Here is a 13,191-nt window from a genome sequence, read left to right as displayed (position 1 = left end):
TTTTATAAAGCAGTTTTTCAGTGCAGTTAGTTTTTCAAGTCATACCATTGTGATGTGAAGGGCCTTGGCTTAATAAATTGTAAAGCTAGCAGCATCAAATTAAAATTAAAATCCAAGTCATCTTAAGGATATAGAGGTTATACTTAACAAATCTCTCCAGAAAATGTAGGACCAGGTGAAAGGAAACTTTTCAACTTCATAAACTAAAATTAAGTCTCATTTATGCTAATGTTGTATAGTTTACCATGATTGATGCAGAAGAGTGAAATTAAATTGTACCATTGTAATGCTAGTTTCATATTTATGGATTCAAATATATACTCACAATTCAAATCATAACTTTTAGTCTTTTTGAAGGACTACAAAAATTTGTAAACTTTGTACATAAAATGCCAGGTTTGCTAAAGTACTAAGTAAACAAACACCACCTGAGAATGATCTAAAAAATAAAAGAGCATAAAAGATCAAATTTATTTAAAATATTTTGTTGTTGATTTAATCTTCATGTTCCTTCAGGATTAAATGGTCCATAGGCTGCAAATATTAGTATTAGAATGTTAATGTCCCAACAGCAGAGTATAAAAGTATAAGGCAAATTAACAATGAAATGTTCTACAGTTATGAGATAGATAATTAAAACGATACCAATATTCATAGGTAAAGTTGAAATTGTTTCACTGCTTTCACAGGAATTAAATCTATCTTCTTTTGGTCATTGCCAATATTTAAGAGGCAGTTGTTGTAAACAGGCTTCACTATAATTAGGGACTTTGTTACCTGAAGTCATTTTTCACTGGTAATCTTACCTCATCAAACAATATTTATTGAGTATCTTATTTTGAGACTTAAGGCTACTGCAATCAGAGATTGCTATAGTTCATATCTGATTTATGGCATGTCATAAAGCACTTTAACAAAGGAATATCCTTCTGATAATGAAGCTTTTTAAGCCCTTTAGTTTTTGACCATTTTTGGTGACACATAAAGAAAATATATGCTTACTTGCAATCATTTTAGGAACATGACTATTTCATTAAAGGTAATGGCTAATTTTTGGATACAAATGAGAGTGATTGTATTTGCCTTCTATGAAAGAAACTTGACTGTTGTCATTCACTTTAAGATGGTTGGCAGCATTTACCAGTCTAGGTGGTGTGGAGAAGTTGTATCTATAAAAGCCATAGGAAGGATGGAAAGAGCAAGCAATTGCTTCCTGAGCAATGGGGTTTGGTGATAAAATATTTTCAAGTACCTGTAATTCATACATTTGATTGGAAGATTTAGGTGCTTGTAGACACTGTCCATTTAAGTCTCCAGATGAACCATTTTTTGAATTGGTGACTCCCAAAGAAGATAACATGGGAACTTCCATCATGAGTGGGGCTGAAGACTGAGAACTGTTGTTGCTTGCTAGACTTTCAAGAGCAGACAAGACAAGAGGCTGTTGTTGCCAAAAATTATTTGGGCAAATCTTGTAGCAAAGGGGCAGGTTGATACTGTGTAGGTACACCTCTGGACGGGGCATTCCAAGGGAGCTTGTAGGTATGTGAAATGTAGGAGGTGAGCAAAGTGGAGAAAGCAAAGAGTTCAAAGGAGAAGGAGCCCCTCCACTAGAGGTCACTGGGGATGAGCTGCTGCTTCCACCTGTGAATGACAAGTCAATCAATGAACAATGAACTATATGTTCCTACTGAATCAGTAATCATGTCCATAACTATCCCTGCTTCATTCTTAGATTAGCTTTCTTTGCAAGTTCAGAGTTATTTAGCTGTTGCTGTTTAGTCACTAAGTTATGTCCAAGTCTTTTGAGAACCCATGCACTGTAGCCCTCAAGGCTCTTCTGCCCATGAGATTTCCCAGCAAGAATACTGGCGTGGTTTTCCATTTCCCTCTCCAGGGTATCTTCCCAATCCAGGCAACGAACCTATGTCTCCTGCTTGTCAGACAGATTCTTTACCACTGAGCCACCATGGAAGCCACAGTTATTTTGACTCCTTTGGAAAAGACCATTCCTCTGATCAAAGTTGAATATGGTATCTCTATTGCTACCACTACTACTTTTAGCATTACTATTATGTATCATACATTGAGCATTCTTTATGCTCTAGAACTATACCAGGTACTTGAGCAACATTCATTCAATGAATTAAAAAAAGAAGCCTAATTAAATATGATCCAGAACCAATTATATCTTACAAATAAAAGTTTTTATCTTTAACTTAAAAAAAAATTACTAAAATAAGTTCTAGATTAAATTTAACAAGTTGGTTGAGATTCTATAGAAAGCTTTAGTTGATTTAAAAAAATCACTGCATATGAAAGTAATCTTATAAATTAAAAAAAAGAACATTTAATATATTAGGTTTTCTCTTATGTGAAAATCACAGATGGGGAAAGGTCTATGATGCACTATATCAAGAATTAAAGACAGTTTTACAGGTTAAAAATACCAAGATGAAAATGAAACTGTTCATACCAATGTTGTTAGGTGATCCTTTATGGTTGCCTAGCATCTACTAAAATCAGGGATAAATATAATGCCCAGGAAAATCTAGATTCTACACCTTATATTTGTAATTATTTAATTTTTTTAAAAAATTGGTTATTGACTGAACTTGATCAAGTTTTTGTGGAGTTTTTTAGGGGCTACTATTTTTCTTAGTGTTTCCCTGGTAGCTCAGCTGGTAAAGAACCTGCCTGCAATTTTTCTTAACTATTTTAAAATACTTTTTGTTGTTCAGTTGCTAAGTCATGTCTGACTCTTTTCAACCCAATGGACTGTAACCCACAAGTCCCCTCTGTCCATGAGATAGTTCAGGCAAGAATACTGGAATGGATTGCCATTTTCTTTTCTAGGGGATCTTCCCAACCCAGGGATTGAACCCATGTCTCCTGCATTGCAGGGGGACTCTTTATTGCTGAGCCACCACAGAAGCCCGCTTTTATATGTAAACATAGCTTAATCCTATATCAACAGGGTAGAAAATATCTTTTATAATTAAACATCCAAATATTATTTAAACAAAAATGGTACCCCTTTTCTTTGTAATTTGAGAACATTCTGGACATCTTAAATAATTGAGAAAAATATATATTTTAAATTATTAATGATCATCTTTAGCTTTTTACAAATTAATGTGTTTTGTGTTGACTTGGATAATTTAAAATCATCCTGCCTAGATGCTATTAAAGTGATACTATCAAATAAGTGTTCATATTTTTCTAGGCAACTTGAACCAAATTAATACAGTCAATTCAGTGAAATATTTCACTAAATAATTAGACTTGATTTCTTTACATTTCAATTAGTTGTTATGATATTTTTATGTAAAATTCAACCTAACTATAATGTAACTAACTTTCAATTAATGTTTAAAGACAAACAACTTTAATGAAGTAAAGACAAAAAGGGTAAAATAATTCCATATTGCTCATGAATAAAGACTTTTCTATTTATAATTGAATATCATAGTAAATGAAGGTATGCATTCTTCTACCAGAAAGCCTGCATTGTCAAGTTATTATTTAGTCAGGTGATGTACTACCTGACAACAAATGCTCTGCAGCTATTTTAAGTGCTTATGGCAATTAAGCAAATTGGAATAGCTTAGTATTGTTTTTGACATTTATTTTTCCTACTAACAATGAAAGGAAAATTGAAGCCAAGTAATGATGAAATTTAATGGAAGTCATTTTTATCATGCACTGAAAGTATCTCATAAAATACAAAATATTTATTTTAATATCTAACATATTTGAAAATAAGGCCACTAGTGCACGCCAGGGCTTTCCTAATAGTTCAGTTTGTAAAGAATCTGCCTGCAATGCAGGAGATCCAGGTTTGATTCCTGGGTCAGGAAGATCCACTGAGAAGGGATTGGCTACCCACTCCTATATACTTGGGCTGTGGTAAAGAACCTGCCTGCAATGACAGTATACTAATGCATATATATGGAATTTAGAAAGATGGTAACGATAACCCTGTATGCGAGGCAGCAAAAGAGACACAGATGTATAGAACACTATTTTGGACTCTGTAGGAGAGGGAGAGGGTGGGATGATTTGAGAGAATGGCATTGAAACATGTATAATATCATATGAAACAAATCACCAGCCCGAGTTCGATGCATGATACTGGTTGCTTGGGGCTGGTGCCCTGGGACGACCCAGAGGGATGGAGGAAGGAGGAGGGAGTGGGGTTCGGGATGGGGAACACGTGTATACCTGTGACGGATTCATGTTGGTGCATGGCAAAACCAATACAATATTGTAAATTAATTAACTTCCTAAAATAAATAAATTTATATTAAAAAAAATCTGCCTGCAATGCGGGAGACTTGGGTTTGATCCCTGGGTTGGGAAGATCCCCTGGAGAAGGTAAAGGATACCCACTCCAGTATTTTGGCCTGGAGAATTCCACAGAGTGTATAGTTCATGGGGTCACAAAGAGTCAGACATGACTGAGAAACTTTCACTTCACTTCACTTCAATTCAGTGTATCACAGGCAGATTCTAAAGAATATGAGATAGTGAGCTGCTGAAAGACCCAGGTGATTTCTACAGCTCTCAGGATGAATGATAACTCAAGAAGATACAAGTCAGTAAATCCACCATTAATTATCATGTTTACACTCTTTTCCATCTTGCCTGTTTCTCTCCCTTTTTGCTTCTTATCTCCTCATCAAGATAAATATACACTCACTTGATTGTAAGCACACATTTTCTAGCATGTACTTATATTCTTGTGTAGTATTTGTACAGAGCTTCTGACGGTCATTATTTTATTAACATTTAAAAATAAAAATTAATGAAACATCTTACTTTGTGTGTCTGCACTAAAAGTTTTAAAATCCAAAGTGAGAGAAGGCCTCCATGGATATGTCTCTAAAAGTCCATCCAGTACACCCCTGAAAAAGATGTACAACCTTTAGCAAGTTGAGAATGCAATTCTTGAAAATAATACTTTATGTACACTTTTGAGTTATTTTGTTATAGTTTTTAAGAGTGAATAAAATCCCCAGTGTTTATCCCTAAATAAAAGCCCAAGAATCTAGAATAAATAATATCTTAAAAGTGGGTTGGGGGGGTTGGGAGGAGGCAAGATTTTAGAGATAAAGTATCTAGCTTTCTTTCTTACTACCTACTAGTTACAAAATGCAGGGACTCTGGGCTTCTGAGCCACAGTTTCTTTAGCTGTAGTACTTGTGAAAAGGGCTATATAAATATTAGGTGTGACTGTTATATTGCTTACCTGTTTCTTCCAGGATCTCTAAATCCTTTAGCAAAAGGATTCCTGTCTATTTTCAGTTTGGTTATCTAAGGATTCAGAAGAAAAAGAAAGATAAAGTCAGTGACCTCAGTAGAAAACACTGCCATTGTTGTTGTTGCTTTTAATGGTTACAACAACAGCAAAACCTTCCAAAGTATAATATAGCATGTTAAATAAACATTAAGCATATTGCTAAGTCAAATTTGGAATGTTTATCACCTTTCTCTCCTGGCATTCTTTGTCCTGCTCTTCTTTAACACAAGATCCACAAAACTCATAATCAAACTTGCCTTGATTACTAGCAATAAGACTATGGATTCTTTTTAATGGATTTCTTTTTAATTGTGGAAAATTGAATCCATATAGTACAACTTCACTCTGTCCCTAAAGCTTCTCCAGAGCCATTCCTGCTTGCCTGGGACCTAGTTGGCTTTACCTGCTGATTTTGGTAAGCTGTCACCGTGGTGAATTCAGTTTCTTTAAAGGAGAATGTTTTAACCCCTTCAGCAGGCAGAGACTGAATCCGGGACATGTCAACCCTGCTGTCTTGCTTCATCACGTGCACACGGGGCTTGTACTTGTGCATGGACTGCAGAATGATCTGGAGGAGAAATAATCAAATTCTGCCTAGTAATTGGCTTCCCCTCCCCTACACTGGTCCCCTCTCATCAGCACCCTGAAACTTCCCACACAAAAGTGAAGCTAAACCAGAAAGCCTAGGCTAACCCCACTTTTCTGTGCCATTTGGCACTAGACAGAGGTTCTCAGGTATAAGGGATTTCAGGAAATGGACACCACAGTGGCACCAGTAAGCAGTGGTTCCATTTCAAGTTGAGGTCTTTTCCTGCTTCCAAATGTGGGTGAGCATGTAATGTTCCCAAGTGTCACTGAGATCCAACTGCCTGCCATAAGTTCCCTGGGCTTATTTAACTGATGGGAAACTATTTGACCCTCCCTACCTCCTAAACCAAGAAGAATCCTTCTTCCTTTTGTGGCTAGCACAGTGTCAGGTCAGGCAGGCCAGAGGTGATGTGCACCTGGGAAGAAGGTTCAAGGTCTATGTGACCTGAAAGGCCTTCCATGCAGGTGGGTTGTGGAGAAGACTTCCACCATACCATGAAACATAGAAGGTGCACCTCAGGGGAAGAGCCCACAGTGATTGCCAGGAAAGCTAAAGTGCCAGATTGCTCAGGTAAGAGTTCCCTTTCACTCTCACAACCAGACATCCTGGTTTAAACAAGTCACATTCAGCCCTCAAACTTCTCTTATTCACCATCTCCAACCCCCAGCATTCTCAGATGCCAAACAAAAGTCACAAGAGCTACTTTGGTCACTGGCCCAGAACTTGGACAGTTCCTGAAAACCACAACTAGCACACCTGGGGGACACCTTCTTGGCCTTTCCAAGGTGAACCTCCAGCTGACGCCTTGGCATCTTCCTCTTCTCCTTGGGACAAAGGATTGTGCACACTTACATGACCTTTGTCGTCCATCTCATTGTTAGTGAGTTTCACACGATCAAAGCTGATGATCTGGCGCATCCATGTCTCTCCTGAACAAGGTGAGTCTGGGTGAATATAGACCCTGGGAGTGATGCATGAGTGGTCTGTATTCCCAGCTATCATCCACTGGGAGCTGTGATAGATGTACCTGAAAATGAGTGGAGTGTGACTTTAGGCACCGGCCAAAGCCAGGAGTAGGGGCTGCTGTGAACTGGTTCTAAAGAACTTGGTCAAGTTTTGCCTGCTAATCTCAAAGTGAGTGGGAGTGTTCAGTAGCTCAGCTGTGTACCACTCTTTGTGATCCCATGGACTGTAGCCCACCAAACTTCTTTGTCTGTGGAATTTTCCAGGCAAGAATATTGGAGTGGGTTGTCATTTCCTTCTTCAGGGTCTCTTCCCAACCCAGGGATGGAACCCACATCTCCATGTCTCCTGAATTGCAGAGGGTTTCTTTACCACTGGGCTGCTGGATTTAACATGATTTCCAGACAGCATCCAGGGATAGAAAACAAACTGTATATAAGCATATGTCATTAAAATGCTGCAAAGTGCCAGGGCAAGTATAATGTCATGGGATTTCATAGTCTGGTTTGTATCTCCTTACAGAAACTGCAACAAAAATTGATCTAACTTGTTTCACCATGCAGAGACACCCAAAAAATCCTCCTGTCCCACAAGTGTTAGGGAAGAAGCAGAGGAGTGAGGAAAGTATCGGTGTGGCCCACTGCCACTAGCAGTTGTGGAAACCCCTTTTGCCACAATGCTTTATATCAGAATACCCTCAAGGAACTCTGCCCACTGTGGTCTTGATTTTCCCATTGTCTCCAATCTTTTTTTTCCCACTTAATGTTTTTAATTGAAGGATAATTGCTTTACAGAATTTTGTGGTTTTTCTGTCATATATCAATAAGAATCAGCCACAAGTACACCCATGTCCCCTCCCTCTCAAACCTCCCTTCCATCACCCTCCCTATCCCACCCTTCTAGATGTCACAGAGCCCCTGTTTGAGTTCCCTGAGTCATACAGCAAATTCCCATTGGCTATCTATTTTACATATGGTATTGTAAGTTTCCATGTTACTCTCTCCATACACCTCACCCTCTCCATCCTCCCCTCCCCCATGTCCATAGGTCTATTCTCTATGTCTGTTTGTCCATTGTCTCCAATCTTAATGGCTTAGTTATGTGCCAAATTCCCAAACCAGTTCAAGCATGAAAAGCAGCTTGTTCTGCTATTTTGGGGTTACGGTCCTAACAGGTTCTCCAGCCCAGCCTAATTCTTGCCTCTCACACCCAGCACTGGGCGCTATGCAGGCTGTTTCCTAGAAAGGCTAGACATCCATTTCGGTTGAATGCTCATTTGGCTGAGTGAGGGCAGGGGCTGCCACCCAACCCCCAAACCCTTGAGTTAAAGCATGCAAAGACCCCAGCTTCTGGGCTGCTAGCTAAGAAGAGCCTCTTAACTTTAGATCAGTGTGGCCACTTTTAGCCTGCTTTAAGTAGAGAGCTTACATTAAGAGAAATGTTACTTGAATTCTCTGGGACCTGGCCTCTGCTTCAGGTAAGAGGCTAAGGAAGGAAGAAAAAACATGGACCTAGGTAAGATAACTGCTTGACTAGCTTTGGGTGGCAAATTAGAATATTGTTCAAGGACCCAGCCCTAAAGTAGCACAGTCCAGAGCCCAGTAGAGCCCCAGAAGCCCCAGCATTTCTCCCCAAATTCCTTTAAACAGCTTCCCTCCTAGTTGTTGAGCCCATACCCTCTGCAGTTTGTGGAGTCAAGGCTAGGATAGACGGTCAGTGAGAGGTTTGGGGTACATTGAAGTCCCAGTTGAAATCTGTGTGCCAGGAATGAGAGAAAAGAAAAACAAGTCTTCTTTTCTCTCAGTCTGAACTCCCTGAACTCCAGTCTAAGGGAGAAAACTCAACTCTCAAAGCCCACAGAAGAATAAATTCCCCCTTCAATGGTAGAGTTTTCAAAACAGTGCTGTCAGGTTCCATAGATCTGAATACCCATTCCAGGCCTGTAGTACCCTCCTTTGGTCCCAGTTACCTATAGCGTTTGGAATCTACTGGCACCACATCAATGGCCACATAGTACTGTTTCCCTGGGTCCAGTCCTTTCACTTTGACCCGAACAGAGGGGAACATCCGCCTGTGGGAGAGAAAACAGCGACTGACCTGGGCACGATTAGAAATGTTTGGAGCAGGGGCAAGGTTGGGGACAAATGAAAATCAAAGGCATTCACAATACTCTTCTCATTCTAGACAGGTTCAGGAATGACATTTGGTTCATGAAGAAAGATTTCTGGTTATATATTTGATTGAACAAACTCAAGATTTCTGAGTGGAGCAGAATATTCTTACCATGAGGCTTTCGTCTGCCCTACTTCCCACCACCACCACCACATAGAAGAAAAATAGGAGAGAAAAAGCTGTTCCCCTCCCATCAGTGGTGCTTTCTGTGAGGCAGATTTGGAGAAGACTGAAATTAAGAAGATTCACATACACAAAAATTACCCAGGTGATGTGAGGAAACTGTCCCACAGGAAGAGGGAAAGACCAACCTCAAATTGACTTGGGCTCAGTTTAGTCAGCCTGCTTGATGGGATATTGTTCACTAATAACTGTGAGGCTTTAACAGAAGGGCCTGACTGTAGCTTAAGACGTGGGGGTGGCATCTGGCACCTGCCTTGGCAGGTTTAATTTTTATCATTTACTTCACAGGCAGAAGCTGAGAGAATGAATTCTTAGAACAGGGTGTACAGGAAAGAAAGGATGAGCCACTAACAATGGCCAGGCAAGGCCTACTCTGGTCAACTGAGAGACAGTGGTTCCTAATACTTTTCTGGGGTGTGGATATGGGGAGAGGGGTACAAGAGCATAAAACTGGAGGAGCTCATTTTATGTGATAAGAACATTAAGTGCCTACTGTGTGAAGCCCTTGAACAACTTGGGCAAAGCCAAACCTGCCAGCCTTTGTAATGATCATCTCAGTCCCAATGTCATGGAATCTCTTCCACAGCTCAGATCCTTGAAGTTCCACTTGAATAATATCTTTCTCTTCCAGACTTCCAAAGCTGTTAAAGCCAAAAGTAGTTGCTAAAGGATCTGTTTTGGTTCGCTTTTCTGTGGGAAATAGAGACACACAGAGTTTGAGAGAGCTTCGCAGCCGTGCACCCCCTTCTCACTGACGCCTGTCTCAGAACAGACCAGCCTTGTCTCTTTCCTGGGAACCTTGGCGACTAATTTCCAAGTTCTTCAAAATACCCGCTATGTCCCCCTTGATGGAGAAGAGGGGACCCAGGTCGTGCCCTGTGAAATGCATGACACTTCTTCAAATTTTCCCACTCTCATCTCTTTTGGAGAATTTTGGTCCCTGATGCTGAATCACCTGGGGATCTGGGTCCTTGCCCTGCTTCTTACTCTGAGCAACAGCCATCCTCTGGCTCTCAGGGTTTCCAGGAGGTTGGAGAGACTCACTTCACAAACCTGTGGGGATTTCCCCTTCACCGCAAATGAACCGCAATACTATAGGCTGAACTTGGAGGCTCTGAAACTTCCCCCTACAGCCAGATGGCTGAGATATCCCCGCAGCCCGGAACGCGGCCAACAGCTGGGCCAAGACATCCTTTGATAGGGCTAAGACATCCTTTGATTGGGCCAGCAGCCCTCAAGCAGCCTTGAGAGGCCCGCCTGAGACTTTCGGACCCAGCAAACTAGGGTAGCTGGCGCAGGGATTTGGGCTGCGGTAGAGGTACTTACCAGGCGGCTCACTCTTCGTCCCTGCAGCGGCGCTGCTCCTTCTGTCCTCCTCCTCTCCACCCTCTTTCTCAAGCAGCTCAGGTTGCATCTCTTCTCTAGGGTCTTGTAGTTTTCTTTTGCTGGGTCTCCCCACCAAGGCTTCCACCGAGAAGGCATGCGCCCGAGAGCTCAGAGCCATCCCTGGAGAGGCTGAAGAAAACTGTACTCTGCAAAGATTGAACCTGAGCTGGGTTAGGGAGGGAGAGGGTGGGAGGGCGCCGAGGATAGGCAAAGGAGGGAAAGCGGGAAAATCAGAAAAACTGAGAACTCAGAAAAATTTTTCTAAATCTATATGCAGGAGGAAAAAATGTATAATTTTTATATATACATATAAATGTTCTTTGAATAGACAGGATGCAAGAAGATTAAACTGGAGTTAGAGTCCTCTGGAGTCTAGTCCCCTTTGTGGTCTCCTCCCTCCCAGTGGACATGTGCGGGCCATCAGTCCTCAGATCCCTGATTCCGTGACTTGTCAGAGCTCAGAGATTGGCAAGCACAGCGCTTTTAGGGAGCAGACCTGCCGCCAATGGCGGCTCAGGCCGCTCGGATTGGGAGATACTGTTGCATCCGACTCAGTGAATACCCAGCTGGTCGGCTGCTCCTAGCCTCCACTGTTTGTTTTGGAAACTGTTGGAAGTATAGGAAAAAAAAGAAAAAAAAAAAAAAAAAAAAACACCGTGAGTGACACTTCAGAGTCTGACAGGGAAGGGGGAGGTGGGGGTGTAGGGATAAAAGTGGGTGGAGGTTGATTGGAAAGGAATTCGGGATAGTCTAATGAGGAGGAGGGGTATAAAAACTTACTGTTTTACATTAAATTGTGAAACTTGAAGACACGCAAAGTAATTGCCCACGGGAGACCACTTTTCCAACAAAAGTGAAACTGATTTAACCAGATCCAGAGAAGTATATAGGGGTTTTTGTTCTTAAGTGAGTACACTAGGGAAACAAAGAGCAGCACAAGCTTTCTGGGCCTGTCTGTTCTACAGTCTGGATCTCAAACTAGGTGGGCCCTGTGCTGGTCTGACCTTCTTATCTAGGTGGGGAGATAAGAGAGTGCAGGCAGGAAGCTCCCAGATGACCACTGTCAATGATGAAGAACAAACCTAGGCCTTCAGTCCCTGCTTCTACTGTGCCCAATATTCCCATATACAGCCTCTTACAGGGTTTAATTAACAAACACAGCCTAAGAATTCCAGGGCCACAAGTAGAGCACCAATCAGAATTGTGCTTCCAATGATGTGGCACCTCAAAATGTTGTGCTTAGTAACTGATTCCATTGTCTCCTGAAATATCCTCCTGGGCTAAATTTTCTTTTCCTAAAAATGGATAAAGTCACCTTTTTTGTGTCAGGAAGCAACTTGCCTACCACTTCCAAGGAATGTGTTTATGCATGCAGACCTGAGAGGCCTGCCTGTGTGCTTGGGATTTAATCATACACTTTTTATCAGGCATTCCTGGGCTCTCTTGCAAACTGCATCCTAACTCCTGACATTTTCAGCTTTTCAGAGAGCTGAACTCTCCCATGTGTACTGAACTAAGTTGTAGTTAAGTTATGTTAACTTTTTTCCTGAGAGTAAAGTTTTTGCAAGCCTCAGAACCAGCTCTCTGATTTGTTCAGCTGCCAAAGCACTAGGCTGTCAGCTACCTGAGGCGTGAGGGACATGCATTTATGATAGAAGTTCTTTTTTCCACTGCTGAAAGTCTCCTTTGAATATTCTCTTTATTTCAACCAGAAACACTCATGAACCTTTATAAGAGATTCTTCAGCCCACATGGAAAATGCAGAGACAGAGAGAGAGAGAGGGGCTCTGGAACCCATAGATGTCCACATTAGAAAGAAAGTTTTTTGGTTGACAATTGGACAATCCTTACAGTAAAATGTTGATACTGAATTGCCAAAAAATTGTTATAACTAGGAACACATACAGAATTTATCTCTTGAAGAAAAATTAAATTTGTATTTAATACAAATCAAATAGTCTCAAAGTCTAAGGAGATACAGAGGATATAGATGTGCCTTCAGGTATATACGGTTTTGAAAGCTCTTACTGAACATGAAATCTGAACTTGCTTTAAGGAGAGATAAAGCAGTTTTTAATTCTCTAATAAAAATCTAATATTTTATTAATCACTATAAATAGGTATTATGTGGTCACAGAAGAGTCAAATACAACTGAGCAACTAAACAACAACAACAAATAAATATGTTATTTAACACATGCACAAAACAAGGTCAACCCTGAAAATATTGCTTCTGATGAACTGTATGTGTGTTAAAATAAATGTTCAGATGTAAGTTTGTTTCTGAAAATGTTACGTTTCTCGGATATTTATGAAATGAAAAGGGCAAAGACTCATGGCCTTTCTACTTTTCTATATAGGCAATATGGGTTATTTGGAAAAAAAAAGTATGCATAAAAAAAACTAAATCTCACTGAAGGAAAAAAATCTCATATTCTGCAGTATTTACTAACCAAACAGATTATGTCAAACTCATGTGAAAGTATTCCAACTGCCACTTTTAATTTATAAAAGAAGGAATGAAGCATACTTAATGAAATAAATTTTTCAAATATATACCTATATTGTTCATGCATGTGTGCTAAGTCCTCAGTTA

The 13,191-nt window shown here is 40.4% G+C and overlaps 1 protein-coding gene across 1 annotated transcript; it reads right to left on the bottom strand.

The window, feature by feature from the left end:
* Positions 1 to 1,033: 1,033 nt before the first annotated feature.
* Positions 1,034 to 10,728, bottom strand: TBX22 (T-box transcription factor 22). Its single transcript, XM_086387109.1, has 8 exons — positions 10,536 to 10,728; positions 9,740 to 9,899; positions 8,824 to 8,925; positions 6,744 to 6,918; positions 5,706 to 5,870; positions 5,252 to 5,316; positions 4,822 to 4,907; positions 1,034 to 1,644 (listed from the first exon to the last, which is right to left on the bottom strand). The coding sequence occupies exons 1-8, from the start codon at positions 10,711 to 10,713 to the stop codon at positions 1,034 to 1,036; spliced, it is 1,542 nt and encodes a 513-aa protein (XP_086243235.1). The 5' UTR covers positions 10,714 to 10,728.
* Positions 10,729 to 13,191: the final 2,463 nt, after the last annotated feature.

Source organism: Bos grunniens, chromosome X (assembly GCF_055505025.1).
Source record: "Bos grunniens cultivar Pamir isolate PY7600 chromosome X, Bosgru_T2T1.0, whole genome shotgun sequence".
Classification (NCBI taxonomy): domain Eukaryota; kingdom Metazoa; phylum Chordata; class Mammalia; order Artiodactyla; family Bovidae; genus Bos; species Bos grunniens.
This window is presented reverse-complemented; position numbering and strand designations above follow the sequence as displayed.